The sequence below is a fragment of the Emydura macquarii genome, unplaced genomic scaffold (assembly GCF_026122565.2).
Source record: "Emydura macquarii macquarii isolate MOO-44397 ecotype Brisbane River unplaced genomic scaffold, CSIRO-AGI_Emac_v2 contig_18, whole genome shotgun sequence".
Taxonomy (NCBI): Eukaryota; Metazoa; Chordata; order Testudines; family Chelidae; genus Emydura; species Emydura macquarii.
Genome location: NW_027130155.1, coordinates 8,932,021 through 8,954,818, shown reverse-complemented (window position 1 = coordinate 8,954,818; position 22,798 = coordinate 8,932,021). Strand labels below are relative to the sequence as shown.

General features: G+C 40.4%; 1 protein-coding gene and 1 long non-coding RNA gene across 2 annotated transcripts in view; one reads left to right on the top strand and one right to left on the bottom strand.

Annotated features, from left to right (window-relative positions):
* The window catches only part of SLC9A9 (solute carrier family 9 member A9), a 288,473-nt gene that overhangs the window by 87,084 nt on the left and 178,591 nt on the right, over nucleotides 1-22,798 (bottom strand). The window contains exon 12 of the mRNA XM_067556089.1: nucleotides 17,828-17,981. Coding sequence (XP_067412190.1) covers nucleotides 17,828-17,981 — 154 coding nt within the window. The remainder of the gene's footprint in view (nucleotides 1-17,827; nucleotides 17,982-22,798) is intronic.
* Nucleotides 1-22,798, top strand: part of LOC137158374 (uncharacterized) — a 174,251-nt gene that overhangs the window by 113,164 nt on the left and 38,289 nt on the right. The gene's annotated exons all lie outside the window — the stretch shown is intronic.

Below are 22,798 nucleotides of genomic sequence, written 5' to 3'. Positions count from 1 at the left end.
AATTAGATATTTCATGGACAATAGGTCCATGAATGGCTATAAGCCAAGATGGTCAGGGATGCAATCCCATACTCTGGGTGTCCCTAGACCTCTGACTTCTAGAAGCTCGGACCGGATGACAGGGAATGGATCACTCAATAAATTGCCTTGTTCTGTTCATTCCGTCTGAAGAATCTGGCACCGGCCACTGTAGAAGACAGGATACTGGGATAGATGGTCCATTGGTCTGATCCAGAATGGGAATTCTTATGGTCTTATGAGCAAAGGAAGATATATGAAGCTAACCTACCCAATCAGCATGACTGACACTATCATAAATTAGCTTTTTAAACAAAACAGTTACCTGAGCCTTTATAGAAATTAATTTGCAAAATAGCAACTAGTACCAGATGAATAGACGTGACAAGTGAATCTCACAAAGGATGGTTTGGATCAGTCTCTACAAGTGTAGGGGTGAAATCTCGGCCCTATTGAAGTCAATGGGAGTTATCTCACTGCCTTCACTAGGGCCAGGATTTCACCCCAGCTGTTTATCTGAAACTTGTTGAAACTCAAAGTTCCATGTTCCTTTCACCCTCAAACAGATCCTGATTCAGCAAGATATTTAGGCATGTGCTTAACCGCAAGCATAAGTTTTCACATTGATTTCAACAGGACTACATAGGGCCTTAAAATTAGACAGTTAGAGGTTCAGATTAGTTTAACTGGCTTGGCAAAGTCTGGAGTAAAATAATAATGAATTAGTTAGTTCTAAAGAATTCTCATCTGATTATTTAGAAATAGTCCAGAGATATTAGATTGTTTGATTCCTTTGTTGTTGTTTGAGACATTTCAGTACATTGGGTGATGATGACAAGCCAACATTTGTATTAAAACTGGAGACATTTTGGTTAGAGGAAAGTCTCAATATGAATGCAGTGAAGAGAATTAATTTTCAGTTTACCAGATCCAGTCAATATATTCAACAGTTGCACTTTCTATGTTTACTCATACTCAATATATCAGTGAACATTTTGAAATAGTATTTTAAAAGTTAATAACATTAATGAATCATTTCATTAATGCAAACCCTGACATTGATGCTTGATTTATCAATAGAACCTCAGAATTATGAACTGTTGGGTCAACCACACACCTCATTTGAAATTGGAAGTAATGCAATCAGGCAGCAGCAGAGACCAAAAAAAGCAAATACAGTACAGTACTGTGTTAAACAAACTGCTAAAAAAAAAAAGGCAAGTTTAAAAAAAGATTTCACAAGATAAGGAGACTTTCTGTGCTTGTTTCATTTAAATTAAGATGGTTAAAAGCAGCATTTTTCTTCTGCATAGTAAAGTTTCAAAGCTGTATTAAGTCAATGTTGAGTTGCAAATTTTTGAAAGAACAACCATAACATTTTGTTCAGAGTTACGAACATTTCAGAGTTATGAACAACATCTATTCCCAACGTGTTTGTAACTCTTTGAGTCTATTGTGCTATTCCAAGCTATATGTTGGCTTGAGATTTTCTTGAAATAGCTTTAGACAAATCTGTGACAAAGCACAGTCATCATATGATTCATTCACAATAAGCTGAAATATATGAATCTGTCTTAAATGCTACTTAACCCTTCCAGTTTCTTGTATCAAAAATCCTAGAATAAAAATGTCATTCTTATTTCTGCCTTTTTTTCTCCTTTTGGGATGACTACTTGGTGCTTAGCAGGGACTACTATAGCATAAATGGTTTTGAAGTTTGTTTAGCATCATTCACGCAAATTGATATGGTGAATAAGGAGGTAGAGCTTTCTTAAATTCCTTATTTTACTGGAAAAGAACTTGATAGGCATTGCAGTAAGTCACTAAGATTCATTACCTGCACTATTTCTCATTTTCAGATAGAAATGAGTGGAAATTATCCAATTTCTCTTTTTATAATAATGTCCAATACAGTTAGTGTCTAATCTCACTCTGCCCCTTGATTTATAGCATTTGCCAGACTAATGGCTCTCCAGCTATGGTTATAAAAGCTACTATTATATTAACTTTTCTGGTGTGCTGAATAGTGAAGAACTTTCAAATGACCCTATGATTGAACCTCAGGTGTAGAATGAGCTATATTCAGGGCACCTGGGGAGGGACAGTAACACAGGTTTGTTGTCCTCCCCTGCTCTACGAGGGACAGCCAGGGGACCTGGTGCAAGTTAGAGCAGCATCAAGAATCTATTCCCCTTAGGTGCCTTTCCACCAGCTCAGGATCACAAGAGAACAGTGCTTTCAGCTGTGATTGCTCATCATATCCTACAAACCCTACCACACTTGAGGGATAAAACCAGAAGCAGGAGGCACAGAGCTGTCACTGGCTTTACAGCATCTAGGACTATTTCTATATAAGCCAAATCCTTAGATGATATTTAAACCAACTTTCCAGCCATTCTGTGATACCAGAACAGTGCAGTGGGGATGGTGTGAGGGCTAAGATCTGGCTCTGTGCATTCTGTAGCTTGAGAGTTAAACAACATGGCACAGGTGCTAAACAGGTTACCAGATCTCCACTTAACAGATAAGTTGATTACATTCTCAGCAGGAATGAAAAAATGTCCCTCCTGTAATTTGTCCTTCCAGTCAATGAGTTTAGCTTTTAGGAAAAGGGTGCAAATCATAACTAGAACAGAAGAGGGTGCAGTAACGTTAAAGGATTACACAGGGAGATTGTTAAAGTGGCAGCAGGCAACATCCTCTTTAGGTGCGCATGGGCATGTGGACACTATCTGGTAAATAAGCTGCTCTGTATGTGTTAGTTGGATCATGATATAGCAGGTTTTTGTTCAACAATGGTTTATCTTCACCTACTTTTGTAGGGCTAGAGTGTGACCAAATCTTATCTGGTAGTTTAACAAATTGTTCCTCTTTGGCTTATTAGTTATTGTTATGTCACCTGCCCTCCACCCTTGTGACATGCAGACAATTATTTATTATTAAACTTTGTTTGTTTTGATTCTTAGGATAAACATATGATGATAAAAGAAATACATCTTTCTACTCACACTAAAGCTCCAGGCTTCAATTTGTTCTTAATTAATTGCAACTGCAGTATTATTAGGTAATGACAAACCTATGGATGACCACCAAAATCTCATGCTGAGGGACAAATCTATCTGAGAGACAAAGACATAAACAAAACATCAGAGCTGGAAATTGCAGTTGGCAAATTAAGGTTTGGGGCCGCAATATGTGTGTCCACGTCTACTTGTATGTCCTCCTGAAGAAATCAGGCATCTAGTCACTCCATGAGAAACCCCACTGATGTCATTGGTTCTGTCTGTGGAATAAAGTGCTGTGTGGCATGAGCAAGGGATCAGAATTTGGCCCTAATGTTTGTGAGATGTTCAGGGAGGACAATGATGAGCACCACAGAAATGCTTTTAAATAAACCAGCATGGCCTCATGTACACAAACTAAGTCCACCTCACAAAGAGCTGGATTGTGCATTTACAATCAGCTTGTATAAGTGGTGGGGCATTGCTCTATGGCCCCACGAGCAGTTCTGGGAGGAACTGGGCCCCAGAGTCACAGTTCCTTTCATTCCCATTGTCTGCAACCCCCTTGCACTAGGGGGCTAGTTATCTGCTCTACCATGCTGGACCAGTAGATGATTACTGTCCCCTTTGATGGATCATCTTTGATGGTTGCGGCATTGGAGAAGGAGAAGCCAAAGCTCTGCCCATACCCCCCTCCCTTCTTTGTCCACTTCCATCCACCTGCTGGTGAATGGGAGTGGAGAGTAGCTGGCATGCCTCATCCACTTACCTCTTCACACCTGGATCTAAGTATGAGATAGATCCACATGGGGACCGTGTGTCTTACTCTCCCTGTATGGGTGTGTAGGGAGGGTCACAACATGGACTATAATGGGTCAGGAAAGTCAGGGCCAGGAATTTGGGGGCCAAGTACTCCATGACCTGAGGCTCCCCATGGTGTGTTCCCATGGCCTTGTGCCCACTCCATGGCGCCAACACATTCTAAGGCAGGGCCTCCCTCAGGGAGGCATGGGGTTCCCTTCTCTTCTTCCCCTTCCCCAAGAGAAACCTCAGCAGGAGACATTCCCCAACCCCACCTCTCCCCAGCAGAGACAAGGGTGGTAGAAAGACCACCTAATAATAATCCCTGCAGCCACGGCATAAGGATGGCTGGATAGGCTGGGCCTGCTGAACTCGTCTTCTTCTATCACACATAGAATTGCATGTGTGGTAGTGGTGGGCTCCTCAAAGCAGTGGGTCTTGGAATTGACACCCTTTGAGATTCATGGAACAGTTCCTCCTCTGAGCTACTGTTTCAGGATCTCAGCAGACGTTTTCATGCTGGTTACACTTGGATCATGTTTTCAAGGGGCTCTTTACAATTGTAAGGGCTAGAAACATTTTTTAAAATGACAACTTAGATTCTGATGTAATCACATAATTCTGTGAGTGCATATAGTGCCTATGCCTTAACCTCTCCCTTAGGAGAATCTAAGGGGCCAGAAGCCAGGCTTTCCCCAGCCTCCAACATCTAATGTTTTGTTAGTATCGGGACATCCCAGGTGTAATTGTACATGAGGCTAGGGGAAACACCACAGTTTAGTTGCATGCATGTGCAGACAGCTGGCTAGGCTAGTACTTACACCTTTCTACAAATAACTGCTATGTTAACTGTCAGACACATTATGTTTAATTATAGGCTTTGGTGGATTTCTGTAGCATTCAGCTGGGGATTTAAACGACTTTCCAGCAGAAGACAGTTTGATCTCTATGGAAAGTGTGTCTAGGCACAAGGGAGCGCAATGAGCAAAAGTAGCTTGGCTGAAATTGGATTCCCAGTGGGAGACTTTATTGTAAAATGACGTAAGGAACCTACTGCACAACTGCTAAGGAGAAAAAATAATGCCTGTAAAAACAAATAAAGAGCTTTGCTCATCACAGCTTTAACTCATGAGTGCTATTTATGTTGCTGTGAGGAAATAGCTGCTATGCTGATTACAAGTTTTCTAATAAAAAAGCAAAGTACTAAACATAATAGCATGAAGTGCACAGAAATATATAACATCATAAAGATCCAGATGTACTGGAAAACATGCGTCCTTTAGCCTAAACTATGTAGCTTTCTGTTATGGTCACTGGGAAATTACAGTTGACCAGTTAAGCTAACATTTCCTTTCGCAATAGTAACTTGATGAATCCTTCATTTTCACCAAATTGTTTTCCAGCCCTCAAGGGAAAATATGACACAAGTGATTCCAGGCATAAGAGAACGGAGGCCAGGAAAAAACATTTAATTAAACCTCCTTTTCCAAAATGACCTTCCTTTATCTTGACAAATAGTGAAAAGAAAATGTGCTTATATGAGCAAAACAGTGTAGCAGGTTCGTCATCGTTCACAACTCTTGTGTCATGGATAAATTTGAGGTTATAATGCATGCTGTTGGCTGATCTCATTTAGACTTGCGCCAAAGGCGAGCTGTGTTTTGTCTTGCATGGAACAGGGCAGGGAAAAGGGTGAAACACAGTTCTGGTATGTGACACTTCCCTGTGCTTCCGTGGGACTGAGGATGGAAGGGGGGAGATGCTGATTGTTCAGACAACAGAATCAGCCTTTCACTTGGCCCAGGGAGCTGAGCAGCAACAAAGACCAGCCTCATTCTTTCCCTCTTCCCTACGCCCACCCCAAATACATGCCCACAACCCAGTGGTTTCATCTTGGACTAGAGATTGGCCCAATCCTTCTGGCCCTAGCAGTGGGTGTGCCTTCCAACAGTATGCCAGGAGCACCCATCCCCACCTGTGCTCCTCCCTCTACCCTAGCTTTCAGCACACCAACAGTTAGCCACACATCCCATCCTAGTACTCAGACGACTGGGTTTCTCTCCACATACTACCCCTGACCTTTGCCAGCACATGAGCAGACAGCATTAGAACCCCATGAACAGATCAGGCCCCAAAGAGGTGTGTGTCTGCTGCATGGTGAGTTAGAAGGAGCATGTCTCAGGCACTATGATGGGGACCAGGAGGAAGCAGCATGTGTGCTATCTGGCAATTTTTGGTACATCAGCATAGTGGAAGGACCTTTTGCTTGAAACTTTCTGCCTGTGGTCCAGCCAGTCTGCCTCAGGGAGGTCTTCTTACTTTTTAAGACCCAGACTTGTAAAGTTAGCGAAGCATTGTTCTGCTCGAATTGCATAGCTAAGGCCCAGATCTTGAAAGGTATTTAGGCACCTCACTTCCATTGAAATCCTACCTGTGAGAATCTGGACCTAGGTGACTAAATCACTGTTAAAAATGGGACTGAGCTGTCTAAATCACTTACACCTTCCAATGCTAAGCATAACAATACATAAACACCTCTATAACTCTGGGCTTAGGGCCACCTCTCATCTCTTGTGGCAATGAGTTCCACAGTTTAGGGATCTCTTCTGAAAATATTCTGTTGCTAGTCCCTGATAGTTCAATGTGGCCATTAACAACCTCAGCATCCCCACTGATCAATACCAGTGAAGAGAGGGTCACTTTTGAATTAGTTGTGTACCCCATTATAGGGTTGCCAACAGTCCCATATTACAAGCGACATCCCTTATTTAAATAGAAAATTGCCTGTCCTGTACTAAATCTGTACAACAAGATTGAGAATTGCTGAGTGCTGCAAAAAGCAACAAGAAATACCCCTGGCAAAAGTAGGTGAGTACTGCTTATTAATTATTATTAAAATAATTAATACAAATATCAGGAGGAGAGGTGGGTGGGGTGCTATAAAACAGTCCCTTAATTTTGAAATACAATGTTGGCAACCCTGCCTGGCTAGCCCGTGCCACCACCACCGCTGCCCATACTGCCAGGGTTTCACTACTATTTTTAGTGTGCTAGCTCAAATGAGAGCTGGTGTGAACTGGGAATCAGTCCCCCTAGATCGCAGTGTAGACATATCTTAAGAAAGCCAGGCCCAGCCCATGCAGCCTTTGTCGATTAGGACCAGACTTTGAATTGACGCTGGACTCAGATGGGAGTTCGGTGGAGGTTGCAGATGCTGGTGAGCTGTATTCTTGTGTCTTGCTCACCCAGGCGATGAGCTGCTGCAGTATCTGGGAGACTATCTTTGTGAGTTTCAGGTAAAGTACCTGTTATATATGTATAAGGAGTGTTACAGTTTTTGTGTGGGTGAATGTGTTCACCCAGGATGCTGCTGTTAGTTCCTACAAGTTGTTGTCTGGCACAGGGGAAAAGATTCACTCTGCATTAATTCTGGCGGCTCCTCCTCCATGCTAGCGGGAAGTTGTCCATAGTTTTTCTGTTCCCGAAATAAACAATAAGAGCTTATTGTTGCCACTCATTACATTGTGATTATGTGTGTTCCTCATCACACAAATACAATGGTAACATAACTCCAACCTGGAACTGACCTCCTGGGTCCTCACTTAGGAGGAATGGATTTTTTAGTGGGAGAAGTTTGGGGTTATTGAAGTGGCCAGGAGTAATGATGAATCCAACATGAGCTCAACATTACGCCCTACCTTGTCTATGAGAGGGCAGATGTTCTGAATGGAGGGTGAGGTTAACATCCTGGCTAGCTCCTCCTCTGAGCAGCACCTCCTCTGTCTTGTCCAGGTTGTGCTTCAGCTAGCTGCTCTTCATCCACAGGCTTATGCTTCATAGGAATTTGTGCGATTATTCAATGGCTTTAAGTGCATCCAGTGAGAGAGGGATGTAGAGGTAAGTATATTGGTAACACAGGAGTTTGTGGCATACCACTACATTTTCAGTGGGTAGGATATCAATATGTGGAAGAAGAGGAGAGTATGGATCTTTGAGGGATTTCACATGTGCGAGCTCTTGAGGAAGAGATGTAGGTTTCTATTACAACTGTGATTTGACCAAGAGGAATGTATAAAGCTATTCTAATGCCACACCATGTACTCCTATCATGTCGTATAGCCAAGGCCAGAGCCAGAGCCAGTCAAAAGCCAGAAATAGACAAAGCATACTGGTAATACAAAACACTGATACGTCATTATAACAACAAAAATAAAATATTAATCACTGTGCATGGCTGGAGAGTTGTAGGAACACTAGCAGCACCATCAGCATCAACCAGAACAGTTGTTAATTCTTTGATCTGCAAAGCATTTCCCTTTGTTCCCAGGTTGTTGTGGGGAAGGGGCCTTTTCAATCTGCAGAAGCCCTGAGGTACAATCATATTTTCTTCATCATTCCTTGAGAGTCCATGTCAAAAGTGTCACCTTTCTAGATAAGGTGGCATTCTTTCCAGAACCCACAATGTTGATCTACAATCAGCCAGAAGTGACATTGTTGAGTAACAGAAGGCAATCTCTTGGAAACCAAGAATATGGGACCAAAACTCTAATCAAAGTTTCCCACTTGGCAGCTAAGAGCATTTCCATGAGCTGCCTTTGTTCTGCATCTCTTAGAACAAATCTGGTTAAAGGCATGTAAACTCTACCGTAGGTTTTGGGAATGAACAAAAGAATATGTTCTGCTATTGTAATAGTTACCATGTGATACTGATTAATATAATGTTGTAATAGCAATTCTTCCACTATAAACCCCCCTTTTTTGGGTGGGGGCTGAGGCAGGGGTTATGACCATGCTACACAAGCCTGGTGAAGGGTAAAACTGATATAGAATCTTACTCTAGTAGTAAACATTTACAAGAAAAAAACTGTTTTGTTGATCCGGTTTTGTATGCTGCTTTGCCCTTAGAGTATAATTTTTCAGCATATCTGTCTGTAATATGCATTAAACACTAACATGTTTTTAACTGTTGTTGTAGCCATGTTGGTCCCAGGATATTAGAGAGACAAGGTAGATGAGGTAATATCTTTTATTCGTCCAACTCCTGTTGCTGAGAGAGATATGCTTTCAAGCTACATAGCACAAAAGCTTGTCTTTTTCACCAACAGAAGTTGGTCCAATAAAAGGCATTACTTCACCCACCTTGTCTCTCTAATATTTTTAATTGAAAGCATCAGCATTATTAACAATTGTAAATAGGTTCCTGTGTACATGAAGTTTTTTAAACTCTTTTTAAAAAAGCAATCTGTATTACACATTGGCAAGGTTAATTAGTAAAGTCTGATAGAAATCTAAGCATGGGTTTGCATAATAATCCAAACCAGTCTGTCAAGTGAATGTACGGGAGTGTTCACTGGTGATATATGCAAACATGGACTTTCCCAGAAGATCGAAATGGGTTCCTTTCAGCTGTGATGGTCCGCTGGTTATTTATTACACTTCTAAAATAAAGTCCAAATAACACACACTTATCTAAGCCAGGAGAACAGCTGCTATATGGAGACAGTCACTCTGGTAAACAGGCATTTTATAGCCTTCATTTAAAAAAGTTCAGAGAGGCTGAGATGTTAAAGTTCAAATTCTGATTAAGTTTAGGTTTAAGGTTTGGGAGTCAAAAGTAATTGGAGCTAGAGTTAGGATTTGTTGGTGACAAAATCTCAGTTGTTCTCATGAAATGAAGATTTTGCCCACACACATTTTCAATATTAGAGCAGTAAGGGAGGTGCATGGGTGCTCCTAATGAGAACAGACTCCATAGTGTCAGATCTGTTGTGTCCCAGGCATTGTGTTGTAGGGGAACTGATGCCTGCTGTATACCCATCTTCCCATTCATCTGAATACTAATATTGGAACAGGCAGGGGCATAAGAGTTAAGTGAATGTCTTGGTCTGTATTATTTTATATCACAAATTTGTATAAAGCTATTCTTCTATATTTCACATGGGATAAAGTCAAACAATTGGCCATATTTCACAAACAGTAGCAACTAAGCCAGATTCTCAAAATGTTTTGGATGCAGCTCAACAGTTTTGTTTCCTTTTTAGTTTAGAAAAATGTGTAGTAGCCTCGGTTTATGGGAGCCTGCACAAAACAATCCAGTTTGTTTATTTTATAGGAGCAGAGCCCTGCAACTGCAGTAATATTAGGTTAGTGTGAAGTTTCCTTGTAATTGGGTCTCTATGTGTATCAAGCCTGATTCCCTACATTCTAATGGTATTATTCAGATACAGATTTACAGTAAAAACACTTTCAAAGCAAATCCATACAATAAAAGGTTGTTTGGCGTTGGTAATCCGGTAACTTCAATTTACTGAGAATAACTTAATGGGCAAATGCATCTTTGAAACAACTTTCATAGACTCATAGACTTTAAGGCCAGAAGGGACCATCAAGATAATTTAGTTTGACCTCCTGTACATTGCAAGCCACAAAATCTTGCCCACCCACTCCTGTAATAGACCCAGAACCTCTGGCTGAGTTACTGAAGTCCTCAAATCATGATTTAAAGATTTCAAATTACAGAGACTCCACCATTTACACTATCTTAAACTTGCAAGTCACCTGTGCCCCATGCTGGAGAGGAAGACAAAAAAACTCCAGGCTGTCTGCAAAACTGACCCAGGGGAAAATTCCTTCCTGACCCCAAATATCAATTGGACCCTGAGCATTTCAGCAAGATCCAACAGCCACACACCAGAAAAGAATTCTCTGTAGCAACTCAGAGCCCCTGCTCCCATCTAGTGTCCCATCAATGGTCATTGGGGATATTTGCTATGAGCTGTCGCAGATTGGCTATATACCATTGTAGGCAGTCTCATCATACCATCCCCTCCATAAATTTATCAAGCTGAATCTTGAAGCCACTTAGGTTTTTGTCCCCACTGCTCCACTTGGAAGGCAGTTCCAGAACTTCATTCCTCTGATGGTTAGAAACCTTCATCTAATTTCAAACTTAAACTTGTTGATGGCCAGTTTATATCCATTTCTTCTTGTGCTAATATTGTCGCTTAACTTAAATAACGCCTCTCCCTCCCTTTTATTTATCCCTGTGATGTATTTATGGAGAGCAGGTAGATTAGATTTACTGCAATTCCTTTGTCTAAAAAATCTGTTATCTTCTCAAAGAAAGAGATCAGGTCCATCAGGCACAATCTACCGTTTGTAAAACCATATTGTATTTTATCCCAATTACTGTTTACCTCTATGTCTTTAACTACTTTCTCTTTCAAAATTTGTTCCAAGACTTTGCATACAACTGAGGTTAAGCTAACATGCCTATAGTTTCCTGGATCATTTTTTTCTCCTTCCTTTAAAAATTAGTACTATTTTAGCAATCCTCCAATCATAGGGTATGACCCCCAAGTTTTCAGATTCATTACTTGACTCCAGTGGTGTTACAGCAGGAATGAATCTAAAATCAATGTAATCTGTCACAGACTTGTATTTTCCTCCATTGGTTGAGATTGGGAATTACAGTCTATTATTAAAACTGAGACTACAGAATCAATGAATTCCCCAGAGTAACATCTCAGTGACCTCTCATGTCCCAGTCTGAGCAATTATTTTTGTTTTCTTTGAAGTATTTCTCATTAATAATAAAAGAGACCTTATCAAATATACTCAGATGAGGGATGACCATTAAGACATTGTTAAAAGTTATTACTTAATAGTGCTTAGTGTTTCTTTGAATAGAGGCTGCAGCACATTGAATGAATGCTTTTGAGTCATTGAAGAATTGCTGCCAAAAGCTACAGAAAATGTCTGGAAATCCCTTGACAAGTACTTGTGCAGGGGCTGATGATAAACAAACAAGATCTAATACCTAGCACAACAATACTGCTCTAGGACATGTTTTATTAACAGCTTTGTATTCCTGCTGTGCCTGTCAGGAGAATCCTTTATCCCCAAACCACTGATTGGAGATTTACTGTAAAATGCATTTTGCTGTTTTAATCAGAGTAAAGGGGCATGAGGGGGAAACATACATCCAAAAGCATTAGCAGGTAATAACATCTCTGAAGACACATTTATTGAATGCTTCAATTTGTCTGTGAACTCATGCTTAAATGGCCATATTCTTTGTTTTGCTTTTGAAATATCATATCTTTCTCACACATGGATGCAAGTTCATCCATTACCAGCCAAGCCTATCACACGAGCCTATCACAATTGGAAGAAGTGGCCTTTTTTTCTTGTTGCACCATTTGGAGAAAACAAAGGACAAAGTAATGTTTAGGTATCTAATGCAAACAATTCTGTTCTCAGAAAGCCAGTTGGTAACTATGTAAATTATAATACATTTGAGTATTCAGGCCTAAAGTGTTTATTGATTTTGAGTGCCCAACCTGAGACATCTTAATGAAGCCTGCTTTTCAGAAGATGCTCATCTCTTGCTGAAAATAAGACCTCCCTTAAGGTCTTAATTGGTGACTCAATTTGGGCACCCAAGAATAGAGACACCTAAAATATCTAGTCACTGTTGAAAATGTAGGCCACATGCTTTTAAAACTAAGATTAAAAATAATTCAGCCTGTTTTTTCCCCCCTTAAGACTCTGTAAGACACATTTTTATGTCATTCTTTGTGTGTTGGTGAAACATAAGGTAATTGCAATACTTTATCCATAAACTGAAATCTTCTTTGTTACATTCCATTTTATTACACAGTGATGTTTAAGACAGAGAATATTACGATGTAGTGTAACTTAAGGAAAAACTACATTCCTAAACTCTTTTAGCTCACCTTTAGGTACAATTACCTCAAGGATGGTTACATTGCTTGGTGTGGTTTCTTTTTAAAAATGTATTTCAGGGAGTGGAAACCTTGAAATGATCAGAACAGAGTCTGTGATTGACAGATCAAATTTCCAAGGCACTGAGCATCTTGGTTAGACCAAAAATCATCCCTTATATAAGTAGGCACAAATCTTTCAATGTAGTTGCACTTGCTCACATAAGGGTTGAATTTAACTCAAAGTTCTGAAGACTGACAAAGCTGGAGGGGGCCCTTGGACTCACGTTAGCCTTTAGTTCTTGTATGGCTAGCGAGTACCTGAATATTCCCTCACCCCTCCCCATATCCACATTTTGCTCAACAATCTGCTGCTATCCAAGACTCCCATTCAACTCTCCACATTAGCCATGGGACAATTTCCTCCCAACAGACCCTTAGACCAGCCAGTGAGTCCTAAGGGGGTAAAACGTATAGCACTGGTGGCTTTGGAATGGAAAGGGGGGTAGTGAGGAGAATATGGAACCGACATTTTGGGGGCAGGGGAAATATATGGAATTTTTGGGGGGTGGAGTGGAGGGAGAGAGAGAGAGAATATTTTAAGCAGGGAGTATCATTTGACTGACATTTTGCTCACTGAAGTGGAACATTTGAGGGAGTCCACAGTCAGTAACACCTAGATGGTTTTGACATAGATCAGACTGTATCTTTTGGCAATCTGGTGGACAAACTGGAGATCTGCAGAAGCCACATGTAGTTCAAGAAAAGGAGAAAATTATTTTGTAAGACTGTCATCTGTGGAAGCACGTCTTCTTCTTTGCTCCAAAGAAGGGAGTGACAGGCTATATTTATAGTAGACTGAACTCTAGTAAAACAAATGTAATCAATGTTCCCTATCTAGGGAGAGGTGGATGACTTGATAGATATAATTGAAACAGATTGCCTTTCACAGAGATTATTATTAATATTATTTATATAGTTTGTATGGCACTGTCAGATAAACAAGAAGTCATAGTCCTTGCCCTGACAATTTTACAATGTAAATTAGACAGATACCCCAATAAATAATTACAACACATCATGGTGTGCAGGAGAGGGAAGAGATCAGAGCACACAATGGAAAAGGAGACCAGCTCTTAGGAGTGCATTATTTGTACAGTGAGCAGATGGATTTTTTTTTTTATAAATGTGAAACAAAACATTTTTGCTTATTTTTAATATAATGGGTAGGTGACAGATTATTAATTATTATTATTGTTGTTGTTATTTACCTCCATGTAGGTTAGTGTCTCTGCAACGTGTCTAATTCAAGCACAACCTCTCTGTGACCTGACTAAAGTCAACCAGCTGAACCTCCTGAGCCACTAATGGGAGCAATGCAGCTTAGCTACTGGCCTGGCCCACTTAGCTCTAAGTGCACAGAGTAATATTTACATGGATAAGGATAAGATCCAATTCATCCAACTAACCTCAGTGATCAGATCCTCCTGTGTTATATTTAAAGGGTGCCTTTTCATAGCATGAACTCCCCAGGGGGTAACTATTTAAGCATTTTATAGATAAGCCAGTTAAAGTTCAGTAGGGGGAATGTGAAACTGATTCAGAATATTCATCAGGTAGAAAAATTAGGGGCATCAAAACCCCATTTTTCTTTAAATATAAAATTCCCACATATTTTTCTCTCTTTAGCTATAAAGTTGATGAAGTCAAGAAATTTAGTGGAAATTGTGTACCTAACTCCTTCAGGTGCCTCCGAAAATCACAACTTTAATTACGGAAATAATTTATTTTATTAATCAGTACATTTAGAAACACAGGCTCAGATCCTGAAAGATACTTCACTGCTTAATTCCCATTGAAATCAGGGATCCTTGGCAGAAGTTATCTTTTCCTGGACAGACAGTTACTATCCAACTTCAGTAGTTCTGATGTTTCATGAAGGAAAGGACAGGAGGTGAAAGAGCTAATGAGGGTGGGATGAGCAGGAAGATATTGACATCTACTAACATGATCATCTAAAATCTTCTGTAAGCCACTATCTGGGATCCTGCAGCCCCTTACTATCATGGGTAGTCCTGACTGATGGAAGAAGCCCATTAAAGTTAATGGGATGGCTTATGTCAGTAAGGGCACACGAGAATGTACTCTTTGAATTTCCTAAGGGACTGTATCAGGGCAGGTATCTAGGGTTCTAAACTTGTCCTGGAAAATAGATGTGAAACCATTATATTTTTTCTCCTGATTTTAAGCTTGTGCAATGTTTCACTTCACAAGATTGAATCAGGACATTTCTCATCAGCCCTGGTTTTTGCTTGCCACCTATATTAATTTGAGGTAGGGCTGTATAACAACTCTTTTGTTGAGTAAAAATGAAACAGTGGCAAGTCTGATAAGGATGCAAGACACCTGAGATGTATATCCAAATTGCAGTGAACTTGGCTGACATTGTAGAAGATGAGAGAGAAAAAAAATCAAAGTATTGAGGAAACACAAAGCTCACATACCACATATGGATGCCAGCATTTTATGTTTATACAGTATATTTGTATGCTTGTCCTGATTTTGTCTGCAAGCTTTTTATCTATGCCTCTTTATTAAGGCTCCAATTTACTTATCTTCAGCTGGTATTTTACAGAAACAATCTGACATGAAGGTTTGTTAATCAGACATCACTCTGTAAACAAGCGAAGCATAAACTATATATAGAATAAATGATAAGCAACTGTGAATTACAAGACTATAATGCCACCGAAGTTTTTTTGGTGACATTATAAGATAAGGCAGAGAGTCCTGAAGGGATTAGGAAATAACCAGAACTCAGAGACGGCATTAGAACCTCATTGTTAAAAGTTGCTTTTCAAAAAACCAAAAATATCTCTATATGATGGATATTACATTGTATTAAAAGTAAAGATACTTTTCCCCACTCTTTTCTCTCACTTAACCTCCTACCCCTCTCATAGCTATTCACCTACATGAATTCATTTTCAAACTCACACAATGAAGGAGCAAACTCACTGAGTAACAAATCACTGGCTGAGTGCCACACAAATGAAGAAACTGCAGGAGATGCATGAAGATTTTCTGGTAACTTTTGCGATTCACAGGGTAATCTCTACTCATGAATTACAGTAGTTGGCAGAGCAGGTCTTAAGGTGGCTAAAGATGGGTTACCTATGAACTGGGACACCCAGAATCAGTGGCTACCCTTTGAAAATGTTGACCATAATATCTCACCTCCTATTCTGCTACTGCTGCCAACCTATTTTCTAAAAGGGAGGCTGAAAATAATCTGGACCCACCCCTGACTTCTTAAATCTACTTCCAAGGGCATGCTCACTTAGAGCATGTCAACAATTCGAGCTGGGGTGTGATTCCCAGTTTGAGATGACACATTCAAACTAGTGTTCATTGAGCTGGCATGCTAAAAATAGAATGTAGTCACAGCAGCATGAGCAGTGGGAGGGGCTAGCTACCTCAAGTACATACCCATCTGAGATGCTAGGCATGTACTTGTGATGGCTAGCCTATCCTGCCGCTGCCACTACACTACTTTTAGTGTGCTATGTCTCCTCAAGTTCCCACCCTCAGTTCAGATTGTAGACACACCCTTATTTAAGAATTATCTGCATAGAAGCGCATCCAACATGTTCCTGACTGACAACAGACAATTGTAATTGTTATTAGGTCCTCTAGTGCCTAAAATTGTATCCATAACTAAAACCAGAGGAAGATTACAGCCTTCTTTGTGTTCTTGTTTTAAATACAAAATGTAAGCAGGTTGTTTATTTGAGGTAAACAACCTGCTTATAGATCCCCCAAGATGACCAAAATACCCTCCATTCATAAGTACTCAAATAAAACGAAAAACCCAGCAATCACAGGGACTGGCCTTTTGGGAAAGTGGGATCCAAGCACCCAGCCTTCCTGTGAGAGGCTCAGCTAAGTGTAGGCCTGGCTTGATATGAGCAATTAGACCTGGGTGAGGCCTCATATCTTGGGAGAGAGGATTATGGAATTAAATGGATCAGGAGGCTGGAAACAGAATGTCTGTTCTAATAAAGATAGATAAATGGGTCAGTAAACTAAGAGATAGAATATCTGAATTAGCTAAGGTAAGGGGGAAACACCTTTACAATGGACAAGATATCAATGCACAAAATAAACCTAGAACGTAAAATGAGGTAAAGAATAGGTCGAATACAGAACATGCACAGACACAGCATGCTGTACAGAGATTGGTTTCTACAAATTAACCAGCGCCAATTACACAACATGTAATGCAATGTATAGTAAATGCAATGTAATGTGTACATGTATATAAGGGAAGAGGTTTCCTGTGTAACTTTGGGTGTGTGTTATACCCTGTACCCACCCCCTATGCTTGAATCTGATCAACTCAGTGTAGCTTTGCTGTATGGCAAATAAAGATACCTGAGTGATGAAATCTGGAGCCGCACTGAGTTCTTGGGAAGTCAAGTGGAAAGAAGTCTCGAAGAGAATCCCAACACTAAGGAAAATGAGACAACCCAGATCCACTTATGGACAGTTAATTGCCCCAATTAGCTGAGTGACAGTTAATCAGCCACTAAGGTACAAACACTGGCTCAGCAGAGAGCGATGCACTGGTATTTCAAGATCCAATGGAGACAACAGGAAATGGAGAAATGGGAAAGAAGGAAAGAATGCTTCGAAGCCCAACTCAACAATCTTGATCTACCCCTTCCATAGGGAAATGTCTGCTCTAATTGTGACAAGATCTGTGGATCCCAGATAGGTCTCATTAGTCACCAGCAGTTGGCTATCATTTTATGGAAGACAATCATCCTCAAATTCCGAGGGATTGCTGACGATTACTACCATGGTTATGAAATAAATTCTAGGATGAGAGTTTATAAACATTGAAGTTATTTTTAGCCTTTTTGTTTAGTGAAAATTTTTTTTATTAGGACAGGAACTGCCTTTGTATCTATATCTTGTAATCTTGTCAAGCACACTGTGTCAGTATTTAATGTTCATAGTGGGTTTAAAAAGCAGTAGAGAAATAGTCCTTTAAGAATCAGAAATGGGCCTGAACTAGTCATTTGGACTGAAGTCCCCAAGCATTTTGCAGAAGACAAAATCCATGCTCTGTTGAGGTTTGCAGACATTCAGAGCCAGATCCAAGCTTTGTGGCTCATAACCATCTATACTGAGAATAATGAGTACTGAAAAATTCAGTGGTTGGCCATAGCCATCCTATTATTTTACAGTATTAAATAACTGTCAGATAGTACTAACCTGATCTGAAGCCATGTGAGCATTGGCGTGGTGCCCCCACCAAAAACCCAGACTGTGAAAAACACAATAAGCAGTGTTGTGGTAAACATCATTTGTTTGGGTTGAGATTCTGTGTCCCGAATAGCCAGTGCAAATGCTATTGCACCACGTAAACCTGAGAGAGAGAAAAGAGACAAGAATGGCATCAGTTTCACTTTTTCCAACCCCAATCCTGTCTCTTGTGAAAAACCTGAAGCAATGGGCCTAGATATTAACAGGGAGGAAACAAGACATTCATCTTCTCCTTGACTGCACAACAACAGCAAAGCCTCTCTATGGGAGCTACTGGAGTGTCTATCATGCCAGTGTCCTCTGCCCAAATAAGGGCATCTGGCTGGCAGATTCATGTTGCGACAGGGAATTAAATTTTGATGCCTCCAGGGACTCTGCTGAACTTCCTTTCGCTGGAGAAGCTTTTGAGGTTACCCTCTCGCCTCCCCCCACAATTCGATGTTTCTTAAGTGATAAAAACCATTTTTTTTTTACTATGGCCTCATATTTCAAACAAATGAAAAAGCAGAAATTGTGTATCGTACACACTACGGACAGATGATATATTCAGACTGTGAGACTTGCAGGAACAGGTCCTGAATCACATTTAACTGTCATGGTGTTTAACTCACACACAAGCAGCTTTTCAGAATTTCACATTGAAACCATCCTGATATTTAGAGACTATTCATACATTTGGTAAATAGCACTTTAATTCTTTGTGTAGTCTCATTAACTTCAGTGGGATTACTGATGGAATGCAGTAGTAGTTAAGAGGAGTGAGATAACAGAATCTGGCCCGTTAGGACATCTGTCCCTTGTTTGTGGTGCCGCTGAAAAGGGGAAGATAGCCCAAATTTTTCGGCGGAGGGTATTGCATGGCCCCTGTGAAGTGCAGTTTATGTGAATTTGGCCCATCACCATCAGCGAGTTTGACACCCCGATCTAAAGATACTGAATAAATAGCAAAAGACACAAATGTGGAGAAACAGCTAACTTTGAGTCTAAAACAGCCCCGTTGGGTTGTAATAAGCAAACAAAAAGGACCTCATAGTATGATATATTATAAAAGACAAAAAACTAAAACTAAAACACTATTCCTGGCTGCGCAATAGAAAAACTTTGCACTTCCATAATGCTTTATTTTTCGTCTTTTTTTTCTCTTTAAATCTTTATTAATTTTTCAAGAAAAACACAAAAATGAAAGAGAACATTTAAGTGAATACAACAATTCATATGAAGGGCACAAAGCACTTTGCAAATAACAACAAATTAAGCCTTGCATCGATCACCCTTGCAAGCTGGGTAAGGTTTATATGGGGAACATTTCACCCACTGCTGAAATGTAATTATCTTTGGAGTAAAACATGGCAGCTGTTTAACAGTGCACGGCAACAGTGCTCAGCATTTTGTACAGCAAATGAAGGATACTGTATCAAATCAAATGCAAAAGCATCACATGTGCAAGGAGAATGGAATGATCTCAGTTGAAATTTGTAAATGACACCAGATTTAACATCCTGGCTCTTATGAGTGCTTGCTTTTACTTTTCATTTAAAAGACACTTCAGGGAGTGCAGTACCCCATACACCACATTTGGATGTTGGTTTATTATTGACTCAATGGGAACAGTGTCACCAGCTGAAAACCAACAAAAGGACCTCATGTAAAAGTAGGGAGCTGACAGTGAAGGTTTCCCTAGCGCTAGTGTGATGGCACCTGGAATATTATTTGCAGATTTGTTACCCTTGGTTTAGAAGGGATATTAATAAGTAATTAATAAGCAATGCATTTCATTTCCTGGAGGCTAGACCAGGTGAGTTGCTCATCACATCCTATCATGTGCTGAGTGCTCTGGAAGTCCTAATATGCTTTGCAAATATTTACCACCCTAGCCTCTCAACTAAATAAAATACCAAATATAACAAAAGAGGACAGGGAAATAAATGAAAATACTCTAAAAATGAGGACTCAGAAGAGCAAGGAAAATTATCACAGTTTTTAAGATACCAATTTCAAGGTAACAATATAAAGGAAGAAAGGGAATTTTTAACAGCCTCTGATGATGAGACACAAAAATGGTCTGAAGGTTAGGAAGGAAAGTTTTAGGTTATGTATAAGGGAAAAATATCTTTTAAATTGCAGTCGAGTAATTGAATCTACTACCAATGAAGCTGAAAGCAGCACCTCACTTCAGCTACCTAAGTCAAGGTTACAATGAGGCCCTGTGTACACTAAAGACAATGGTCTATCCAAAAATCAAGGTTGCAGTTAGGTTCCATTATAAGGCCAGTTTAAGCCCACTATAATTTTAATGACTATAAGTGCTTTGGCCTGAAAACTGAAGCATAAGGAAAATGAAGAAAATTGGCCAGGCAATTTATGAGTTACAGGTCATTAAAAATTATCCTGAACATGCAGACACTTGGCTCCCACTTCATATCTAATGTATGCTGTGTTATTGTAGCCATGTTTGTCCAGAATATTAGCGAGACAGAGTGGGTGAGGTAATATATTTTATTGGACTAATTTCCGTTGTTGGGTGAGACAAGTAGAGCTCTGTGTAAGCTCGAAAGCTTGTGTCTCACACCAACAGAAGTTGGTCCAATAAAAGATATTACCTCACCCAATTTGTCACTCCATAGTTAAGATTGTTATAAGAGTTCTATAAGAGTTTATTCCTTTGTACCAGAAAGATATTTTTGTCATGATTTTCTGGGTATGCTAGAATTTTGAGGGTAAATTTGAATATGATTAGTCAGAGCAGTTTAAATTTAGGGGTATGTAAAAATGGCATTGCTTGGAATTGCACTCAAAGGGACTTTCTGGGGTTCCCCGTAATCTGAAATACAACTTGATTGTTAAATTTCAAACTTTTCATACAGTTAGGTACCATTATCAAAGGTATAGGCTAACAGGTCCTCAGGGAATCCATTTTGAAGCACTTGGAGGAGAGAAAGGTGATCAGGAACAGTCAACATGGATTCACCGAAGGCAAGTCTTGCTTGGACAACTGATTGCCTTCTATGATGAGATGACTGGCTCTGTGGATGTGGGGAAAGCAGTGAATGTGACATACTTTGACTTTAGCAAAGCTTTTGATATGGTCTCCCATGGTATTCTTGCCAGCAAGTTAAAGAAGCATGGGTTTGATGAATGGATTAAAAGATGGATAGAAAGCTGGCTAGATCATTGCGCTCAACAGGCAATGGTCAATGGCTTGATGTTTAGTTGGCAGCCAGCATCAAGCACAGAGTCCCAGGGGTCAGTCCTGGGGCCAGTTTTCTTCAGTATCTTTATTAATGACCTGGATGATGGGTTTGTGGGTCCAGCAGGTTCGTGGATTACACTAAACTGGGGTGAGTGATAGATACGCTGAAGGGTAGAGATAGGAAAAGTAGTGACTTGGACAAATTGGAGGATTGAGCCAAAAGAAATCTGTTGAGGTTCAATAAGGACAAGTGCAGAGTCCTGCATTTAGGATAGAAGAATCCAGTGCACTGCTACACACTGGGGACCAACTGGCTAAGCAGCAGTTCTGCAGAAAAGGACGTGGGGATTACAGGACAAGAAGCTGGATATGAGTCAACAGTGTGCCTTTGTTACCAAGAAGGCTAACGGCATATTGTGGAGCATTAGTAGGCGCATTGCCAGCAGATTGAGGGAAGTGATTATTCCCCTCTATTTGGTACTGGTGAGACATCATCTGGAGTATTGTGTCCAGTTTTGGGCCCCCACTACAGAAAGGATGTGGAAAAATTGAAGAGAGTCCAGCGGAAGGCAATAAAAATGATTAGCGGGCTGAGGCACATGACTTATGAGGAGAGGCTGAGGGAAGTGGTCTTATTTACTCTACAGAAGAGAAGAGTGAGGGGGGATGTGATAGCAGCCTTCAATTACCTGAAGGAGGGTTCCAAAGAGAACGGAATTAGTCTGTTCTCAGTGGTGGCAGATGACAGAAGAAGGAGCAATGATCTCATGTTGCATTGGGGAAGGTCTAGGTTAGGATATAAGGAAAAAAAATTCCATAAGAAGGATGGTGAAACTCTGGAATGGGTTACTAGACAGAGGGTGAAATCACCATCCTTGTGGTTTTTAAGGTGTGGCTTGATGAAGCCCTGGCTGGGATGATTTAGTTGGGATTGGTCCTGCTTTGAGCAGGACGTTGGACTCAATGACCTCCTGAGGTCCCTTCCAACCTTAATCCTACGATTCTATGAAAAATTATATTTACACAAAGAGACCTTATTGTTTGTCCTGGTGTTGTACACTTTTATACAGACTGCATGGCCTGAGGGGCCATAATGAAGGCTATGGGCCCAATTGGTACTTATGAAGTCTGTGCAGAAGAAGGAGAAATGGGAAACCTGACATGGTCCAAAGCCTTGAAGAACAAGGACAGGCAGTGTGTGTGCGTGCACATGTGTGCGAGTGAGAGAGAGTGAGAGAGAAAGAGTGCCTGAAAGGTGAAGCTATGGTTTCTATTTGGAAGGTTGGGTCTCTGACTTATGTAGAAAGTGCAATACAGTGAGATTTTCAGTACATATATTATGGGGAAATGGAGTATATTAGGGTATTTTGCCTCCTAGTGCAACAATGGATAGGGGAAAGTTGTTGTTTTTTGTCTGTGTATGGAGAACAAGATATGTTAGGGTCCTGTGATGGAGTGCTCATCCCACACTAGCATGGAAAGGGTTAATGAAGCTCAGATGGGGTTAATTAATCTGATAGGCCACACCTGGAGGAGAATTAGGCTTGATAAACAATCCCTGATTGAGGATGGAGCCTCACAGAGCAAGAGCAGGAGGAGGAGGAGGAGGAGGAGGAGAAGGAGAAGGAGAAGGAGAAGAAGAAGAAGGGGCTTGGAGAAGGCCATGCAGTGAGGGCAGAATGAATCTGCAGTCACTCTCTGGGCTTAGAGAGGGAAAAAAGGAAAACCCA